The 22,243-nt window shown below is 38.5% G+C and overlaps 1 protein-coding gene across 1 annotated transcript in view; it reads left to right on the forward strand.

The window, feature by feature from the left end:
• LOC138739523 (anosmin-1) overlaps window positions 1-22,243 on the forward strand; it is a 221,031-nt gene that overhangs the window by 178,543 nt on the left and 20,245 nt on the right. The window contains exon 10 of the mRNA XM_069891769.1: window positions 22,058-22,152. Coding sequence (XP_069747870.1) covers window positions 22,058-22,152 — 95 coding nt within the window. The remainder of the gene's footprint in view (window positions 1-22,057; window positions 22,153-22,243) is intronic.

Genomic DNA, 22,243 nt, shown 5'->3' on the forward strand with positions numbered 1-22,243 from the left:
AAAATTGGTACAACATAGAACTTCTCCAGTATTACACCATCTCCTCAATATATGGAAGAAGATTCATGTAGAAAGAAATAAAATAAATTACCAAATACCAAAACTAATATTGACGCAAAATAAGCTACTCCCTTTTACAATAGACAACCTTGCCTTTAGAAAATGGGAAAAAAAAGGGATTAAAAGAATAGAAAATTGTTTTTCAGGAAGTAGATTCTTATCCTTTGAACAAATGAGAGATAAGTACAATATAACTGGAGATACAGCGCTGGCATATTACCAACTGAGATCCTACTTGAAAGATAAATTAGGAAGCAACTTGAGTTTACCAGAGGGAAGTAACCTTGAATATGTGATTACAGATACAATGTTAATCAAAAGATTTATAAAAAATATGTATATTAAACTGCAAGAAAAGGAGAATGAGGAAACAAATGGTAAAACTAAACAAAAATGGGAACAAGATTTAAATATAAAGATAAAAAAGGAAACATGGGAGAAGTTATGCTCTGGAACGATGAGAAATACAATAAATACGAGGCTGCGTATGATACAATATAATTGGTTACACAGACTATACATTACACCGCAAAAGTTAAATAAATGGGACCCAACAGTATCTGATAGATGTTTTCGATGTAAAAAAGAAAGGGGAACAACAATTCATGCAATCTGGACATGTGAGAGAGTAGAAAAATTTTGGGATGATCTCAATCAGATATTAAATAAAATAACAGAAAACAATATACCAAAGAATCCAGAGATCTTTCTCCTAAGTAACATAAAAAATAAAGAATTTGGAATTGACTTGGAAGATGCACAAAAAAGATTTGTCAAGATAGCCCTAGCCGTAGCAAAAAAATGTATTATGTCAACCTGGAAATTGGAAGATAATTTGAAAATACAACAATGGTATATAGAAATGAATAAATGTATTCCATTAGAAAAAATAACATATAGTTAAAGAAATAATATTGAAATATTCGAACAAGTATGGGAGCCTTACATTAAATACAATAGCGAAAACCTACCGGGAACAAACATTACCTAAGTTGATGGAAGGAGAAGAAAAGAAAAGAATGGACTCAGTAGAATTTCTGGTGTATTTTTGTTGAATGACAACATTGTCTAACTGAATTAATGCAACCTAGATTGTATACCTAAAATGGATGAGAGGGGGGGGTGGGGGGGTGGCTTTGGAGGAGGGAGGGGGGAGGGAGAAAAAGTCACTGTAAATGTGTGGAAAAGAAAAAGTGTTTATCATGGCTATTGTGATTTATGGTGTGAAAAATAAAAAAGTTAAAAAAAAAAAGATGTATGCACTGAATTTCATGGTAACACTTGATATTTTCCCCTCTTCTATAATCAAGGTAATTCAATATTATAGTTCAACCTGAGGTTTATCAGCTAAGGTGGGCAAGAGCTGGAACCGGGAAATTAATTTTGGAATGAAACTATGTGACTTTAAGGTTCACTTCAATGGTAACATTTTTCATTACCATTTATTCCCTTTCAGTACAGTAAAATTCTCAGTATCTGGCACAATCTAGGGATTGTGAATGCTGGATATATGAATTTTACAGTTGGCTGAGACACACTCTTACAATGCCTTACTAATGCATCTGCATTAGGAATAAACAGTTTAAAAGATGAAAGACAATGCAAAGTAATTTGAAAAATATTAGTATTGTTGTCCTTAATTACCATATATTCCAACATATAAGACGAGCTTCAGATAAGAAAGGTCCCCATTTTCAGCATGAATTTCATGGTTTTATCATATATTGGGCATATAAAAGGACCCATCAATTTTCTGCTTGATGCCTCAGAGCGGCTATAAGGAATGTTCCGGATGGTGTCTGGGCCTTCCAGCAACCCAAACTTTGTTACAACACCCCAATCGCCAAGTAACAAATCTGTAAATTAAACAACCAAGTGATTACAATAACAGGAAAAAAAAGTCCTTTACTTCTGGCCAGGAAGATGTCAAACGGTGCTGGTCCAAGTCTTCAGCATTGGGTGCAGCCTGATTCAGCAATGGTGACTCCATTCTCAAAATCGGGTGCGGTGCCGTCCACGTCGAAGAAGTTTTCTAGCTGTCCAAGTGTGCTCGGTGCAGGAACCACAGCTACATGTAGGCTTGGGGGGCACTGGTTTCTGGGTAGGAGCTTGAGCTCCCAGACGGGAGCAGGGACCTCGGACTCTACAGTTGTAAAGTATCTAGCTGGGTTATGCTGGGGAGGTGTCAGGACTGGCGGCGGTGGGGAGGTGTCAGGGACTGGGTGGTTGGGACTGGTCTGCATTTCTGACCAGAATTTTTTGTAGGGTGGGGTCCTTTTGGTGTTTCGAGGGTCATCTTATATGCTGAATATATATCGGGCAGTTTTTTTGAATAGAATTTAAGGTCTTGATTTTGTTTCTGGCCTATAACATGGCCCCACTTTTTTTTGTATGCATTTCGGGTGTTTCAAGGGTCATTTTATATGCTGAAATATACAGTGTGTAAAGTTCACTCTAATCAGGTAATTCCCATAATTTACAACATTTATATTTGAACCCCAGTCACTGGTGCTATGACAGCGATGTGCTAATCAATACACTAACCTTGCCATCATCGTAATTATACCCCCCCCCCCCGTTTACAGATAAAGCCTTACTAATCATACTTAATCATATACTAATAAAGATAAAGACTGTAACTTAGCAGGGATAGGGATACACTTTGGGAGAGTTGTCCCAGTGGTGAATGGCAAGGACAGGCTCTTCATCCTGGGTGAGGCTATTTAATTCAAACACAACTTTATTCAAACAGCTGCTTCGGGCAGGGAATGACTAGCTCTGCCAGCTCAACGTTTGGTCCCATCTAAACCAAAGGGTTATGTGTCGTTTTGGAGAATATTTACCTTTACAATTTAAATTTTTTATTTAAACTTTAATCTAATCTGTCTGTCTGATCATTTATTTATCTATCTATCTATCTATCTCTCCATCTATTTATTTATTTCCTCAATTTTTGGCGGTTGTTTGAATCCTGGATATCAGGAATTTTACTGCACTTGCTTTTTTAGCATGGTGACTTGTTGTTTAACAACCTAACCCAGTGGTTCTCAACCTTTTTCTTTCCACTCACATACCACTTTAAGTAATCTCTATGCTGTAAGATCTGATTGCTTAAGGTGGTATGTGAGTGGGAAAGGAAGGTTGGGAACCACTGCTCTAGACCTAATTGTTACTGAAATATTTTGCTTGAGAAAAATTTGTCATTGGCCCATTTCCTTTGGAGTTATGAAACTGTGCACATAACAAGTCAATTTGGTACAATTAAAACAGTCGTTTTCAAACTTTTTCTTTCCACCCACGTACCACCTTAAGCAATCCCTTACTAATCACAGAGCACCTATGGTATACAAATTACTTAAAATGGTATGTGATTGGAAAAAAAAGTTGAGAGCCACTGACCTAACCTTTCATCTCTGAGCTATGGGTGTATCTAAGGTGAGATCATTCCAGGTTACAAAGGTCAGATAGCCTCCTTCAAGATTGAAGCAACAAAGCAGCAACAACTTCTATTTATCTTGCACCTTCAATCTACTAAAATGTACCAGCTAATTCAGGTAGATGGAGTTTGATTCCAGACCAAATGTCAAAAGCAAAATGATGTGTGCTCTGAGATAGGCTTTAAGGAGTAATCTTAAAGGAAGATTAGATGAACTGTCTAGATAGAGCACTAAATAGAAGTATAATTTAGACAGAGAGAAAAAATTGAGAATTTAAGCTTGAAACTGACGCAATCCCCTGTCCCTCATAACCAACCATTTCATACAGGCACCTGTCTATATTTTGCTCATACCTTGATGAAGGGCTCAAGCCCAAAATGTTGGTTATTTTTCTGTATCTTTGCTACATAAAATACACTGTTTGACCTGCTGTGTTTCTCCACCATTGTCTTTTTACCAGACCAGTCAGATATTTATGTGAACACAAATGAATGCCCATGACCCTAAAAGGGTGGGTGGCTCTTCTGGCTCAACTTCATTTTCTGGACCCTTATGACCAATAATTTATGAAAAAACTAACATCAGATAAAATGTAATGAGGTCACAGAGGAGCATGATGGGAAATGTTATGATGACATTGAATAGTAAAGGCTGTATTAATCCAGATTAGGAGATTCATTTGTCAATGAGACAGTTCAAACTGAAAAGCTGGATGCTATCTTTTTTAATAAAGTCTCACATTAATGCGAATGATCTGACGGTGGTGATTAACATAGAGGAATATAATTTTGTTGTTTTTATAAAGACATAACTGAAAAGAGCAGGACTGGCAAATTTGTGGGTAAAGAATCTTTATTTTGGATAGGGAGTCAGACAGAAATGCAAAATGTGGAGCTGCAATATCAAATTAAGAATCTATTACTGTAGCCGTGGGGTACCTTGGAAGGTTCTTCAAATGAGGCCATACGCGTAGATTTCAGGAACAAAAATGGGGCAATCACTTTGCTAGCTGTATACTGCAGGTCTCCTAACAATTAGCAGGATTCAGAAGAGCAGGTATATGGAGAGTTGATTTAGTAATAGGATGGTAGAAAAGGGGCATTTCAGCTTCTCCAATGTTAAGTGAGATTTACTTCACTGTAAAAAGTGTAGAAGAGAACTTTTAAGTGCATCAGAGTTCTATGCAATATCAGATTTAATCTTTGAAAATGTAGCCAGCCAGTGGGAGCACATTCTGGAGATGGTGACCATAACTTACAGTTTTAAGGCTGTTGGCGAAGAAGGAAATTAAGCTCCAGAACTGTAGGAAGACTGATTTCATTTGATTATACATGATTTGTGAGAAGTGGACTGGGAACAGCTATTTGCTGGTAGGTTTACAGGCAGCTGGTAGGGTGCATTCAAAATGAAGAAACTGTATATGAAAGGGATAGATAGAGTAGATTTTTTAAAATTAAAAAAGATAGTCAAAAAGATCATCTCATGAGAGGGATATCAAACACAAAAGGGTGCAAGTTTATGAGGAGAGATAAACGTTTGAAAAGGTACTTGTAAGGGAAGTTCCTTTTCATTCAGAGAGTGATTGATAATGTGCTGCCAGAGGGAACAGCAAAATCTTTATGTAGCAAAGATAAAGATGCAAAACTAATGTTTCAGGCCTGAACCCTTCATCAAGGTATGATTAAAAAGCAGGTAGGCATCTGAATAAAATGATGGGGGGAAGAGCACAGGCCGTCAGGCAGGAGGTGGATATGGGTGGGAGAGGAGAAAAGAAAAAAAGCTGAAATGTGTTAGGAAGAGATGACAGCTCTCTGAATGGGGTGGGGAGCTGGAGGGAAAGAGACAGAGGGATGGCACCTGCCTGCTTTTTGCTCATACCTTGACAAAGGGCTCAGCCCCAAAATGCTTGTTATGTATACATAACTACATAAAGAATGTTGATGACTTGCTGAGTTTCTCCAGCATTATGTGTAATCTGCAATCACAGTGTCTGCAGGCTTTTTTAGTTTAACTTAAGACAGGATCTTAAATAGGCAAGGCAAAGAGGTAAATAGGTGAGGCCCTACGGGAGTAAAGTACATGTAGGGGAGGTGATTAGGATGGCAAAGAAGGTACAAAAAAAAAGGTTATGGAAATCTCAAAACATTTCATATTTAAGGCAAGATCAAAAGTCACAAGTGAAAGACAAGTCCAAATGGGACCAAGGAGTCAGTCAGTGTGTGGAGTTGGAACACAGAGGCGAGGTAATATGTGAATATTTATTATCTGTATTCAGTGTGAAGAAGAACTTTGTTGTTGGAGAATTCAGGAAGGGGGCTGGTTGAATTATAGAACTAATTACTATTGAAAAGCAAGAGATATTAAATAACTTACCAAGCTTAAAGGTGGTTAAAACCCTTGAGATATATCCCAGGCTATTGTGGGAGGTGAGGGAGGACATAACTAGGGCTTAGATGGAAATTGTTGAACCTTCTCCAGATGTCTGGAGGTCAGTAAATGCGAGATATTTATTAAAGAAGGATAAGCGAGGTAACTGCAGGCCAACAAATCCAATCCCCATCCCATTCCCTTGCTGATATGTCTGTCCATGCTCTGATGCACCACCAGACTAAAACCACCTGCAGATTGGAGGAACTACACCTTATCTTCCAACTGGGCACCCTTCAAATGGATGGCATTAATATCGACTTTCATTAAACTACCCCCCCCCCCCACTTCTTTCCCCAGCTCTGTCTCTCCCCCATTTCTCTGATAGATGATCAATTCTCACTTCTCCCCTTATCATGTCCAATCAACTCCTTTTGTTAATCTGGAATCCTCCCTCATTCTGAGATTTCCTGTTCTTTGCTTATTCAGCTTATTCCTTGAACAAGGGCTCTGGCCCAAAATGTTGGCAATATAATTTTGCCTACATGGATGCTGAAAGACGGGCTGAGTTACTCCAGCATTACAGAACATTTATCACAGCATTTGTAGGTTTTCATGTTTCATCCAACGTCAATGTTTGAGAGACTACTAGAAGAATTCTGAAGGGCGGGGTTGGTACTGGGAGAAGCGGAGATTGATCAGAAATGCTGACCAGGACTTTGCAAATGGGATGTCCCATCTGACTCATTTGATTGAATTTTTCATGAAGATGACTGAATGTGTTTATAAGGGTCACGTAGTTCATGTTGTCTGCGTGAATTTCACTTGTACCTTTGACAACACACCATATGAGAGATAGTCCCAAAGGTAAGAGCTCATGGAATCTATGGAGATTTGGTAAATTGGATGAGAAACTAGCTTTGAGTTAGAAAACAGAGACAATTGAAGGTTGTCTTTACAATTGGGAACTTACAGCCATTGATGAATGTTGTTAGTTACATTCATTAATGCATACATTAATAATCTATGGGAGTTATGATTTGTAAGTTTATGGATGGCACAAAGATAGATGGTGCTGTGGATAATGCGGAAATAGTCTTTAGCTACAGAACCATATTGGTAAGGTGGGCAGAGAAATGGAAGATGGAATTTAACTCTGAAAAATATGCACTTTTACATTTTGAAATGATGACAAAAGCTAATGATGGGACCCTGGAGGTTCTGAGGAGCAGAGGGTTCTTAGTTTACATGTCCAAAAGTCCCTGAAGGCAGCACCACAGATAAACTAAGTAGTTAAGAAGGCACACAGGATGCTTGCCAGCATAAAATGTAGAAGGCAGGTTACAGTACAACAGTGTACGACTTTAGTTAGTACTGAGTACAGTTCTGGCCATCACACTGGAGGAATGCTCATTGCATGGGAGAGGCTGCAGGGGGGATTCACCAGGACATTCCCTGGGATGAACTATCTCTCTGAGGAGACACTGGAAAGGCTAGGCTTGTTTTCTTTGAGTGGAGAAGGCTGAGAAGGGAACTGGTTGAGGTGTTCAAAGTTATGGGATGCATGGATAGGAAAGGTAATAAGAAATATTTGCTGATGGTATGTTTAAGGGTTAGGAGATTTAAAGAGGATGAGGATTTTTTTTTAATAAGCAGAGAAATGTTGAAATCTGGAACTCTGTGCAAGTGGGTGGTGAAAACAGGTGCACTCACATTTAATAAGTATTTTAGATGAGCATGGAAGCTATGGGCCTAATGCTGGGAAATCGGAATACTTGATGGCTGGTGTGGATTGGATAGGCTGAAGGTTCTCTTTCCATGTTGGATGACCCTGTAGCTCTAATATGAACCTTTAAGGGTGAAAAGAAAAATCGAACAAACCTCTGATGCAGAATTTAAAACAGTACTCTCTGTGATTTACTTACCATTCTACTCGGCCGAACAGTTTAAGCACACCTGATAAATGTTCTTTTACGGGCTATATAACATTGAATAAATGTCATTGGAAGCCTGGGAGGGAAGGTATTTAAAAAAAAAATGCCTGTTCAGAGCCCTCACTGTTGTAACAGCGTATTAGTGCTCCAGCTCATTCAGGCTGATCCGATAATTGTAGCTTCTAAGTTTGTTATCCTCCATCTCAATCATTATTCATGTTCTTTCATACCCTTGATTACAATTTAAAACTTGGAGAGCTGTGTAGAGAATGCAAATAATGGAGAGATCGAATGCACTTTGAGTGCAAATTCTTTATTGCACTTGACATAGAAGGACATTTCAAAAAACTGCATAAAATGAGAATACAATACACTGCAAATTACCTGTAGGTCCAAAGGAGAGAGAAAAAAACAAGCTTATGCTGTCAGCCTTTAAACAATACCATCTGTGGTTTTCTTACCATTGACTGAACAGTTTAAGTACATCCAATATGTTTTTTTTAGTTTATTTATATTCTAGCATGTAGTTAACATTCACCATCATCTTCTGTGACAGATGCAAAATGCCTTAACTTTGCATTATTTAGTTACAATTACAGTCATGTACATCAGAATATCCAATAAACAGTTATATGTTCACAGGTCAGATAATTGGCCATCCTGTCATAACAAAAGATGGGAATGTAATTGGCCAGATCATCTCACCATTGCAGTAACTGACTAGCTTACACCAAATGAACTTTCAATATTTCCCACATTATAATATTCACGTAAACTTCTTTTGGGATCTTGTAACAGTATTCAGTTGTACATCTTTAATGAGGGCTGCATTTATTATTTGGAAATTCCATTCCCATTAACAATATCTCCTTCCAGATGTGCCATAGATTTTGAATCAGTTCTGTGACTTCTTTTATAAGCCAAAGTAATACATTCTTAAAGCAGTTGAAAAGCAAAAAGGAACACACACACATGCAGACAATCTAAAATATACAAAACAATAACAGAAAATGTCAGTGGGATAAGCAGCAACTGTGGAGAAAAAGAATTTCAGAATGTTTCACAGAAACGTCTGTCGATTTCCTGCCAAACTAAGCAGGCAGCTTCCCTTTTTGTTTAAAACTGGAAGATGTATTTAATGCAGCTAAAGGTAGCCCTTTCGTTCACAAAAGAATGTTCAAGCCATGACTTCCCCACGTGCCCTGCCAGCACCAAATAGTGAGGCCAATGTGTTTGTTGGAACTGAGCTACAGATCTTGGCTCAGTCTCTGTCATGCGCAGGAAGAGTTTTAATTGAATTTCACCTTTGCTGGGCAAGAGTACTCGCAGATGATTTTCACCCAGTTTGGGGTTGATAACTAAGTGCAGAGAGCAGAATCCTCAGTCTGCAGATATCAAAATCAAACCAGCCTTCGAAAGAAATCATGCCCCACGGGAAATGTGACAAATCATTAACCTAACTTTTGAATCTCAGTTGTATCAATCATCATTAATAAAGTCTTCAAAATCTTGTCTGGAAATTTGGGATAAAAGCAATTACTTGTTGAGAGGGAGGTTATTATACCAGGGATTGCTGCAAACAATATTCTGCAGCAAGAGACTCACCCCCTGACTCCCAAAGCTTTCTCCCCCATCTGCTAGGTACACGTCAGGAGAGCCATGTAATATTCCCCACTTGGCTGGATGGCGGAAGCTCCAACAAGAATGAAGAGATTGGAATTCCATTCAGAACAAAACAGTCTGTTTAAATGCCACTCTATCCACCAGTCGATGTATTCACTGGGTTCCACTACCAATGCACCACGTAGTGTACCACTGACAATGCATTGTAGCAAGTCCTTCAACAGCCCCTCCCTAATACAGTGCCCCAACACATCAGCGTGGTGCGTGACCTAGAGGGGAACTCGTAAATTCCTACATTCCTTGTCCTTTTTGGTGGGAGAGACCACAGGATCAGTAGTGCTGAAGAAGCACAACAAAGCCACCACAATGCATCTTGCAGAGAGTGCAAGAACAAGGATGCACTGGAGTGAATAGTAAAGTGCATGGCTTGTTCCTGGCTGGCGTCGAGCTTCTTGAGTGCTGTTGGAGCGACACTTATCCTTGCAAGTAGCTTGTAAACAGTGCTAAGGGTTTGGGGCGCAAGGAGTGTTTATTTGTAGCTGGATATCTAAACTCTACATTTACTTTATTTGTCAATTTCCTTGGGCGTTGCATTCAGAAAGCATCAGGTCCATATCTTTTGGGCATGAATTGAAGACTATAATTAAGGGTTATGAACAACCTTGGCATTCAAAAGTCAATTGCTTGAATGGAGTACTGAACATTGTTCAAAGGATCCAGTTGAAAACTGGCAAGAATTATTATTTGTGGAAAATAATAAGGATTCAGCAGATCAGGCTGCAATGTGGAGAAAGAAACAGTGTTAATGTTTTGAGTTGGTAACCTTTCACTGGAATATCTGGGCTGGAGTACACTCAGTATTTGTTTCATTCGCCACAATAAAATCCAATAAATCCATTATAATTTTCAGTTATGACATTTTCTTAAATATGTATTTCCTTGGATTGTATTATAGCTGGCTCTCCCCCTGTGCGAATAATACCTATTCGCACAGGGGGAGAGTCAGCTATAGAATAATACCTAGTGTCGCCGAGAATATTCTCCCAGAATCACAGTGCGGCTTTCGCGCAAACAGAGGAACCACTGACATGGTCTTTGCCCTCAGACAGCTCCAAGAAAAGTGCAGAGAACAAAACAAAGGACTCTACATCACCTTTGTTGACCTCACCAAAGCCTTCGACACCGTGAGCAGGAAAGGGCTTTGGCAAATACTAGAGCGCATCGTATGTCCCCCAAAGTTCCTCAACATGATTATCCAACTGCACGAAAACCAACAAGGTCAGGTCAGATACAGCAATGAGCTCTCTGAACCCTTCTCCATTAGCAATGGCGTGAAGCAAGGCTGTGTTCTCGCACCAACCCTCTTTTCAATCTTCTTCAGCATGATGCTGAACCAAGCCATGAAAGACCCCAACAATGAAGACGCTGTTTACATCCGGTACCGCACGGATGGCAGTCTCTTCAATCTGAGGCGCCTGCAAGCTCACACCAAGACACAAGAGAAACTTGTCCGTGAACTACTCTTTGCAGATGATGCCGCTTTAGTTGCCCATACAGAGCCAGCTCTTCAGCGCTTGACGTCCTGCTTTGCGGAAACTGCCAAAATGTTTGGCCTGGAAGTCAGCCTGAAGAAAACTGAGGTCCTCCATCAGCCAGCTCCCCACCATGACTACCAGCCCCCCCACATCTCCATCGGGCACACAAAACTCAAAACGGTCAACCAGTTTACCTATCTCGGCTGCACCATTTCATCAGATGCAAGGATCGACAATGAGATAGACAACAGACTCGCCAAGGCAAATAGCGCCTTTGGAAGACTACACAAAAGAGTCTGGAAAAACAACCAACTGAAAAACCTCACAAAGATAAGCGTATACAGAGCCGTTGTCATACCCACACTCCTGTTCGGCTCCGAATCATGGGTCCTCTACCGGCACCACCTACGGCTCCTAGAATGCTTCCACCAGCGTTGTCTCCGCTCCATCCTCAACATCCATTGGAGCGCTTACACCCCTAACGTCGAAGTACTCGAGATGGCAGAGGTCGACAGCATCGAGTCCACGCTGCTGAAGATCCAGCTGCGCTGGATGGGTCACGTCTCCAGAATGGAGGACCATCGCCTTCCCAAGATCGTGTTCTATGGCGAGCTCTCCACTGGCCACCGTGACAGAGGTGCACCAAAGAAAAGGTACAAGGACTGCCTAAAGAAATCTCTTGGTGCCTGCCACATTGACCACCGCCAGTGGGCTGATAACGCCTCAAACCGTGCATCTTGGCGCCTCACAGTTTGGTGGGCAGCAACCTCCTTTGAAGAAGACCGCAGAGCCCACCTCACTGACAAAAGGCAAAGGAGGAAAAACCCAACACCCAACCCCAACCAACCAATTTTCCCCTGCAACCGCTGCAACCGTGTCTGCCTGTCCCGCATCGGACTTGTCAGCCACAAACGAGCCTGCAGCTGACGTGGACTTTTTACCCCCTCCATAAATCTTCGTCCGCGAAGCCAAGCCAAAGATTATAGCTGGCTGTGCTTAAAGTTATTCTGGTTCTAAATGGTCTGAAAAAAGGGTTTACATGCTCATCCAAAGTTAATCCTGAGCAAGAGTGGGAACAGGCAAGGACAAGTTGAATTTGACTGTTACCAATAACTTCTATTGGATTGACACCAGACTGTGTGTACAGGCAGTCACACAATCTACTGTGTCTAAAGCAGTGGTTCTCAACCTTTTTCTTTCCACTCACATACCACTTTAAGTAATCCCTATGCCATAAGTGCTCTGTGATTAGTAAGGGATTGCTTAAGGTGGTATGTGAGTGGGAAGGGAAGGTTGAGAATCACTGCTCTAGACCCAATTGTTACTGAAATATTTTGCTTGAGAAAATTTGTCATTGGCCCATTTCCTATGGAGTTATGAAACCGTGCACATAACGAGTCAATTAAGTATGATTAAAACATGGGTTTGCAAACTTTTGCTTTCCACCCACATACCATCTTAAGCACCCCCTTACTAATCACAGAGCACCTATGTTATAGGGATTACTTAAAGTGGTATGTGAGTGGAAAGATAAAGGTTGAGAACCACTGGAAAAAATAGTTGCAAACACACTTCACCACTGTTTTAGGGATTGCTTCAAACCATGACCATTTTGATTTTCATTTCTTGTCCTTACAGGCCAACATAGATATGACATCAACAGAAAAAAAAACAGAAAAGAAACTGGAATTAAAAACAAATACCACTTTAAAATTGAGGGAGAGGCATTTGTCAATTATGTTCTAAATTGAAAACACTTGTGCTGAATCTTAATTCCATTGATGAAGGACAGAAAATTGGAGTTTGGTTTCTGTCGAGAAATTAAAACTCCTAAAGCCTTGAAATGGGAATTTGCTTCATTCTTGGCTTTTCTGCTTTCCTTATTGTGGGGTGGATAATCAATTGATAGTCCTTTAAATATTGTAATGAGGCAGTCCACATTCAGTATAACAGTCCCAACTTTTTAAATAAAAACTTTATTTAAAAGATTTTTGAACAGCTTACAATCGAACAACAGAAAGAAATCAATTTTTATATATATATAAAAAAACAAAAACCCCTCCCCACCCTCCCACCTCTTCAGCCAGCCCCCTTAAAGGGAGGCAAATATAAAAATAGAACAGAGTATATACAATATTTCAAAGTATTTCCAAATTCATATATTCCAAATAGGAAGACCACATTTTAACAAAAAAGGAATAATTATCTTGAAAGTTACATTTAATTTTTTCCATAGTAATACAAGCTCTCAATTCATTATGCCAACATATTATATTAATCTCCACATTATCTTTCCAAGTACTAGCTACACATTTTCGTGCTACAGACAAGTCTAAACAAAAATGCAATTTGAAATTTATCCAACCCCAATCTCTTCAAAGAGACCATATAGCCCAACAAAAAAAAATCGATGGGTCTAATGGTAATTTAATTTTAAATAATTTTTCCAAAACCAACCTGATTCCTTCCCAAAATGGTTCTACTTTAACACAATATAATATAAGTTAAATCACTTTCCCATTTAGTCCTAGATTTCTCCCATTCTGGTTTATCCATACTTTCTCGTAACAATTGATACATATCCGAAATATAGCCTTTCTTTGGTATAGAGGAAATCAAAGATTCAAATTTCATCAACTTAGGTAAATTTATCTCTTTACCATAATTATCTTTTATCTAAGCTCTGAGTTGATAATACACAAATAAAGAATTTACAGATATATCAAATTTCTCCCTCAATTGATTAAAAGAAAGAAACGGACCTTCTTCAAAACAGTCCAGAACTATCTTTATACACTGAGAATTCCATCTCTTTAAATGATTATTGAACATTGAAAAAGGAATAAGCTGATTATGATATAATGGGGTTTGAATTGATAATTTACCCTTCGATCCTAAAACCATATTTCTTTTAACCTTTATCTTTAACAAATGTTTTAATACCGGCATATTACATTCCCGCAATAAGTTCATATTCCACTTAAATATAAACTGGTGTACATCAACTTCAGAAATACAAGCCATTTCCACCTTCGTCCAATTCAGGGGTTAGTCAATATCCATCAATCTACTGACAAATTTCAACTGAGCAGCTTCATAATAATTTTGAAAATGAGGTAACTGAAGTTCACCTAATGCATATTTCCATGTAAGTTTATGCAAAGCCTCTCGTATTAATTTTCACTTCCATAAAAATTCACGCACCACTCTGTTCAGATCCTGAAAAAACCCTTTGAAAGTAAACATGGTATTGATTGAAATAGATATTGGATTTGAGGAAAAATATTCATTTTAATACAATTTACTTGACCAATTAACATTAACGGAAATTCTTTCCATTTAATCAAATCCATTTTAATTCTTTTTAATAAAGGAAAATAATTTAATTTATATAAAGATTGATAATCTCCATTTACTATTACTCCTAGATATTTAATTCTATCTGACCATTTTTATTTTATAATATTTTTATACTTTGAATAATCTCCTTCTCCACCTGGCAGTATTTCACTCTTATCCCAGTTTACCTTATATCCAGATAACTCTCCAAATTTCAACAAACAACCTTGTAAATATTTCAAAGACTGCTCCAGGTCTGTCAAATATGCCAACACATCATCCGCAAATAAATTAATCTTATATTCATCATCCACAATTCTCATCCCTCTAATCTTATCATTCTGTCATATTGTCGGAGCTAACAGTTTAATAGCCAATGTAAACAAGGCTGGTGATAGTGGACAACCTTGCCAAGTCGATCACGTTAATTTAAATGGTAAAGAAATTTGACCATTTGTCACCACCCTAGCAATTGGATTTTTATATAAAGCCTTAACCCAACCAATAAAATAAGGGCCAAAATTAAACTTCCCTAACACCTTATATAAAAATTCCATTCAACCCTATCAAAAGCTTTTTCTGCATCCAGTGGTTGGGTTGCTGTCTCGATGCATTGACCAGTGTTATCAATCTAAGTATATTGTCAGATGCATTTCTATTCTTAATAAAACCTGTTTGATCTATATGTATCAATTGAGGTAAGTATTTAGCAAGTCTATTCGCTAACACTTTCGCTATAATTTTATAATCTACATTTAATAAAGAAATAAGTCTATACGAAGATACTTTCAATGGATCCCTGTCTTTCTTTGGAATTACAGTAATTATAGCACTCGAACAAGATTCTGGTAACAACTGATCCTCAGTTATTTGCTCCAATACATCTCCAAATATAGAAGATAAGTCTTCATAAAATACTTTATAAAATTCAGCTGAAAATCCATCATCCCCTGGCATCTCCTGTATAGCTTCTTTAATCTCAAAATCTGTAAATGGAGCTTCCAATTCCTTAACCTCCTCCTCCCCTAAAACAGGTAATTTTAATTTAGATAAATAAGATTTAATGGAAACAACATCCTGCTTTCCCTCAGAAATATAAAATGAATAAAAATGATCATTAATTTCCTGAGGTTTATAGGTAACTGTTGAATTCTTCTTAACAGCATTAATAATTTGCAATGTCTGTTCCATTTTTAATTGCCATGCTAATGCCTTCTGAGCTCTCTCACCCAGTTCATAATAATGTTGCTTAGATTGGTGTATTAAATAAGTTTGTAATGTATTATAATGTAATTTCAACTTCATTAAAGCAGCTTTTTAAAAATCTTCTGTAACATCTTTCTGAAATTCCTTTTCCCACTCAGTAATTTGTTTATCCAATGTTAAACTTACCGCCACATATTGTTTTTTAACTTTCGTAGTGTAACTAATAATTTGCCCATGCAAATATGCTTTCGAAGCATCCCACAGTACAAAATTACTATTTACTGAATTAATATTCTCAGCCAAGAATAAAGCAATCTGTTCCTTAACAAAAGTAATAAACTCTGGTTTCCTCAGTAACATTGTGTTAAACCTCCATCTATAAGACAATTGCACCACTTCTGGACTTTCACAGGAGAAAAACAACATCAAGTGATTCGATATAAACCGACTTTTATATTCAGCCTGTAGTACTTTACCTTGCAAATGTGCCGATACCAAAAAAAAATCTATTCTAGAAAATGAATCATGTTTAGATGAATGAAAAGAAAAGTCTTTCTCTGTAGGATTTACTCTCCTCCAAATATCAAACAAATTCAAATCTTTCATCAGAGCTCCTAGTTGCATTGCCGTCTTTGAGTTCCTTATATTTTTCGGAGATCTATCTAATAAAGGATGCAAACATAGTTCAAGTCTCCCCCAATCAAAATACTTTCATTGGCCTGATTTAACAGTAAAAAAGCCTCCGATATGAACCGTTCATCGTCTACATTAGGTGTGTAAATATTTAACAAGGTCCATGATTCAGCAAAAATTTTACAATTCACCATCAGAACCCTCCCAGCATTTCCTTCAAATGATTCCAATTCAAATAGTAATTTCTTATGAATTAAAATCGCTACACCTCTTGCCTCAGAATTAAAAGAAGAAGAAATCACATGACCAACCCACTCTCTCTTCAATTTCAAATGTTCTTTTTCAGTCAAATGTGTTTCTTGCAAAAAAGCAATATCAACTTTCATTTTTTAAATGTAAGCCAATACTCATTTATGCTTAAGTGGATTATTCAATCCCTGGTCATTAAAAGTTGCAAAGTTCAAATTAGACATTTCTTCAATTTAATCATATATTTCACACTACTATAAAATATTGCTCCCCTTTCTAATTCCCTTAATATTCTAAACCCTCCCCTATATAAAAATTCCAAAAAGCCAAAAAAATAGAAAAATTATACCCTCCCCCCCAACAAACTACTAGAAAGTAGTAACTCCCTCAAAATCTGGGTGTGGTAAAACCCACTAATGGGAGATGACTATAAGATCTCAGTGTCATCCAACCCCCAGTCAAATTTTCACAAAGTACTTAATCAAATATATTCAACCCAATGATTCCAGTCCCAATGATTGTTCTGGGTCCTCAATATCAAGAAGACTGTGTCAATTCAACTTTCTTTCTATTCTTTCCGTGTTTCCCATTCTTCCCATTCCCATTTCCATTTACCCTCCTTTTAGGTGACGATGATGGCAACCGTCCACTTCCTCACAAATCTGGCAATAAATTAGCAAAAATTAATGCATCATTAGTCATTTTCAAAAAATTGAGATTGAAAATTCCCATAAAAAAAACTTTCAATACATCCGGGTAACGAAAAGCGAATTTATAACCCTTTCGCCACAATACTTCTTTAGCTGAATTAAATTCTCGGCACCTTCTAATAATTTCTTGACTCAGATCTGCATCGAAAAACACTCTGTTATTTTGAACCATCATTGGAGCTTGATTTTGCTACGCCTTCTGCACTGCAACTCGTAATATAATTTCTCTCTCCTGATATTTCAAACAACGAATCAAAACTGCTCATGGTGGTTCACCTGGAAATGGTTTTTTCCTCAATACTCTCTCTATGTGCCCAGTCTAGCTCCAAACCATCTGGAAAAAATTCATTGCCCAGTACCTTAGGAATCCATTTCTTAAAAAAACTTTACTGGATCTGAACCTTCCATATCTTCTGGAAGACCCACTATTTTTACATTATTTCTTCGACCTTGATTCTCTAATGAGTCAATCTTCTTCAATAATTATTTCTTCTGAATCCACCAATCCATGAAAGAATCCTCCACTTTTTCCATTTTTTCTCTATTACGATCCACTTGGTTCTTACATTCAAAAAAAGCTTCTTCAATTTTTTTAAAGATTATCCTGTACAGTGTCTACTGTTTTTATACATCTACTAACATCACTTATGACTAGTCATATCTTTCTTCGTAGAAGTAATCTCTTCACACGTATTGTTCATTTTAGTTTTCACTTCCATGAATCCTTGATTTATCTGAGTAGATACCTGCATTGACATGTTTTCTATTTGATGAGCAATCCCTTCCAATATTGTAAACACAGAATCCAGTCCAGGTTCCATCACTTCCCCTTGAGGCCTACCTTCTCTAGTCCTAGTCCCCATATATTCTTCCTGTGTGGGTTCCAATAGTGCTGGGCTCTCTTCCTCTTCTGACACAATAATTCCTCTTCCAGTGCGGCTGCGGGTCTGGATACCCACCGACCTCATCAGCCTGCCATCTTCTGGGTTCCCCCACAGCCCACATCTTCTCTAATAATTCCCGAACTCGCGATGCACCGCGCATGCCCGGAAGAGTCACCCACCGTGCAGGTGCATCCTCCGACGCTACACTGCACATCCCTAGACCATAAGGCACTACTGCGGGTTCGCGCATCTGTCCCCGCTCGGCCGATCCACCTGGGCACACGGGGGTGCAGGTCAGGGCCAACCGAGCGCATCACAGAACTGGCGCCATCTTGCGGATGCTCAATCGCAGCCGAGCAGGGGTCCTTTGAGGTTTGGGAACTCCAGTCGACGACTCTGTGGCTTCAACTTGGTAGGTAGGCCTCAATTCTTCAACACTTTTATAGGGTAAATTCTTTTGCAACTGAGTTTTTGATTTCTTCACATTTGTAGCCATTTCAATCTTCCACTATTCCAAAGTCTGAAAATACTATTTTAACCACTTTTACAAGTTTTAAAATCAGGTATTTATAAGTCTAACTGGGGAAAGGTGGAACTGCACGTCTTCCCTCAACGCCATCTTGCCACGCCCCTAACAGTCCAATCTTTAAGTCATTCCTGCCTTACTAGCCAAACCTCAGGAAGCTGGGGAGTTGCAAGGAGGTGAGGAGGGATGATCAGCTCACTGATCAGAACAGGAATAATTATTAAAGACAATTTTTTCTTCCAACTCCTTGATCTCCCTGCTACCTATTGCCCCATCTTAACACTGCCAACAGTAGATTGCAGTCAATCACTAAAGGTCAGCTCCCTTATCTATCTTATGTTCAGCAATGCATGGCTGTGTCCATCTGACCTCAATCGTCAAGTGACTCCCCAACTTCCTTATGGTTTGTACCATTATCAGATTACCTTTTACTGACCCACCATCCATGGCTTCTATCTTACCTCTACTACCATCTGACCTCTACCTCAGTTTTTAATTCCAGATAGCCCCATCACCCCTGACTACCATAGAGACCAACTTTGAGACTGGGAATGCCCAACCAAAATTTAATCATGATATGAAATGATAGTGGTAGGTAGACCCGCCTGAAAAACTGTACCTCTTGGTTCAAAAACAATTTCTTTCCAACAGCTATCAGACTCTTGAACCTTCCCTGATTATAGACATCACCAAAGCACTGTCTGCACTATTTCTCGCTACTTTTTTGCACGAGAATTACTGTGAGGAAGTAAGAATTTTAGCACGTATATGCATCGTACAGTGTTTGACAATAAACTCATCAAATACGTAAACACAAAGCAGAGATGCACTGAAATTCTTACTTGTTGCAGAAATAACAGGTACATAAGAAACACTAATTATAAAAGTATATTAAATTATCACAGAGTGCCATGAGACAGAAAAATAGTGTAAATATAAAAGGATATAAAATAAATATTCAGAGTTGTAGTTAGTCCAAAAAAAAGTAATGTTTCAAAAGTGCAGACAGATCTCGGAATATGTTTATTTTGGGGGATAGTTCAGGGCAGTTCAAAAGCCAAATAACTGTTCAAATAAAAACCTGTTCATGAACCTAGAATTGCTGCTGTTCCAAACTAACAAGCCCTTAACGAGCTCTAAACATAGGAACAACAACGGAAATGTCACCTGAAAATGGTAAATTAAAAAAAATCTTTTAAACTATTCCTCACACAACTCTCAATAATTCTAAACAATGCTAAATTAACCCCCGCTATGCGCAAGTGTAAAGTGTGTGTGAGTACACGCGTGTGTGGTTTCAAAGTCCAGACCATTACAAGGGCTTGCTTCTGGAAATGTCAGTTTTAAAGTCCTATTTCAAATCTCTTGTCGAACCCAGGGTCTTTTCTTTAATTTATGTTCCAGCAGTTTTTATAAAGCAAGTATGGAGCATCAGTTTTTTCTTACAAACTCGCACGTCTTTCGATGAGTTGGCTTTTAGAGAGAATTCTTCTCGCTGGTGTATTCACATGCTTTCCTCTAGCTTTTTAGATAGAACAGATTTTTCTTGATGATAGAACAGCAGTCCTGCCTTCTCAGAGATTGCTGCTTTCACCCTGCCCTGCCCTTCATGAAGGTCAGGTTTTATTCAGGTTTGTTCAAATATCACTGCTTTTTACCCTGCCTTTTCACAAGGGACAGGCTTTATCCACCCTGCCTTTCACAAAGGACAGGTTTTATTCAGCTCCCTGTGCTCTGCCTCAAAAAACAATGTCCTCTAGCCTTCTTTATCCTGCCTCTCTTCCCACGTGACCTGACATAACACACCTTCAGTCTGCTTTGCAAAACTTCTCCTGTCCCAACATTTGATTTTTCAGTCTGGCATCTGTCAGTCAAATGGATCTGGGGTTTGCAGCATTGCCAGCGCAAGTCTGAATGTATCCAATACTGTTCCCTTAAAGCAAGCCTTGTCCTGACATCCATGGTGATCCATTATAATTCCATTATTGGCTTGTCTGCCATACTCGGAGTTTCCAAGCTAACATCTTCACAAGATATGATAAAGGAACGGAAGTAGGCCATTTGGCCCATCGAATCTGTTCTTGTTCTCCCTTAGTGTCATAGTGTTTGTCAAATGTGCTGTGGTGTGTGAATCCCTGTAACCAAGCCCATGACATAAGCTAAGATATTATAATTCTATGTCAACTTCAAATATTAGCAACACATCCATTACACTGCGCTTCAGGCTTCTGTACCTTCTTCCTGAAGGTGACAGTGAGAAGAGATCATGACTGGGGTGAAACTGGTTGCCTCAGGTTGATTCATCATTCACTCTTCGGTCCAGTTCCTAGTTCAAAGCAAAATTTCTCCCTCTTCCCACCACCACCAGCCCAACATCATCTGGATGCAGGACACGCTTGAAATTCTCCATCCCTACACCTGCACCCCAACTATCACCCGAAATTTCTTAATCTCACTCACCTTTTCTATAACCACCTAAAAAAACATGACTTTCTAGACTTACTATTTAAGTAGCTTCAAGCCTTTGAAGCAGCCTGAATTTGCCAGGAAGTTTGGTAGAATACAAGATCCCTGCTCTGGATGCCTCCTATCCTTAACTGTCTCTTCATTTAAAACACTTTCCCTTTGGCCAAGCCATCCTCTCTGGAATCACTATATTTCAGTCATCTTCAGACTCAATTTGGTAACACTTCTATAAAGCATCTTGGGTTGTTATACCATGATTTTGGTGCTGTACAGATCCAGCTTTTTTTTAAGGTCTTTCAGAGTTGCTTTGCTCTTGCTTCAAAGGCACATGAACAGACTTCAAAACCTCAAATGCATATTAGGTTAGTAAAAGCATTAACATTTGGTACATTTTTCCCAGCATTGGCGTAAGGCTTCCGTGCACTGCAATCCAATTATCTGGCACCATATCCTCACAAAAGTTCCAGCAAAAACATTCAATATTTTGAAAGATTGTTTATAACGATTGATCTAAGTTATTGCCAGAGAGAATCTATCATGAACTTTGTGCCCGCTGAGGATCCTATTCATAACCCTCCTCCCTCATTATGTCAATAACCAGTCCAAATGACCACAGAGATGAAAGACTGAGATGCAAATCTGCATATTTATATTCACATTTCCAGTGTCCATGTTGGAACTTAAGTGATCAGCCACAGATAATCAGCTTGAATATTCATTGCTGACATGTGAATGGAATATCAATATTCAAAGTTAACATTAGTGATATCTTGAACTAAAATATGCAAAATATGAAGTTTGAATATTATGCTTTTCACAGAAATGTACTGACTGCACCCCTCAAAAACTGATCTTGAGAGAGGAATAGGTTTATTTGCAGTAATTTTTCCAATCAAAGAGAATTATCCAAAAACGAGCATCTGCAGTCTCTTGTGTTGCCAAAGTTATCCAAATTATTGGCAACACCAGAACAAGTAATATTTCCTGTCACATCTGATTAACATGTGGTTGGCATCACCCTTTTGTTGCAGTGTGAACTATGTCAAAAGTATTTGCTGATAGTAATATGCGAGTTACATTGTCCCCAGATCCTGGTGGCATGGCAGAGCGATATCTCATCCAGTGGATGCCAGAGACTTGCGTGCACAATGACACGAAGATTTCCAGGAAAGTCATCACCCACGTAAGTGCCATTATTTCTCTTTCCTTTTTTTAAAAAAAAATAATTGATTCTGTGAACATCTTTAGCAAGCTTCTATGATAATAAGTTCAGT

Source organism: Narcine bancroftii, chromosome 7 (assembly GCF_036971445.1).
Source record: "Narcine bancroftii isolate sNarBan1 chromosome 7, sNarBan1.hap1, whole genome shotgun sequence".
In the NCBI taxonomy this organism is placed as follows: Eukaryota; Metazoa; Chordata; class Chondrichthyes; order Torpediniformes; family Narcinidae; genus Narcine; species Narcine bancroftii.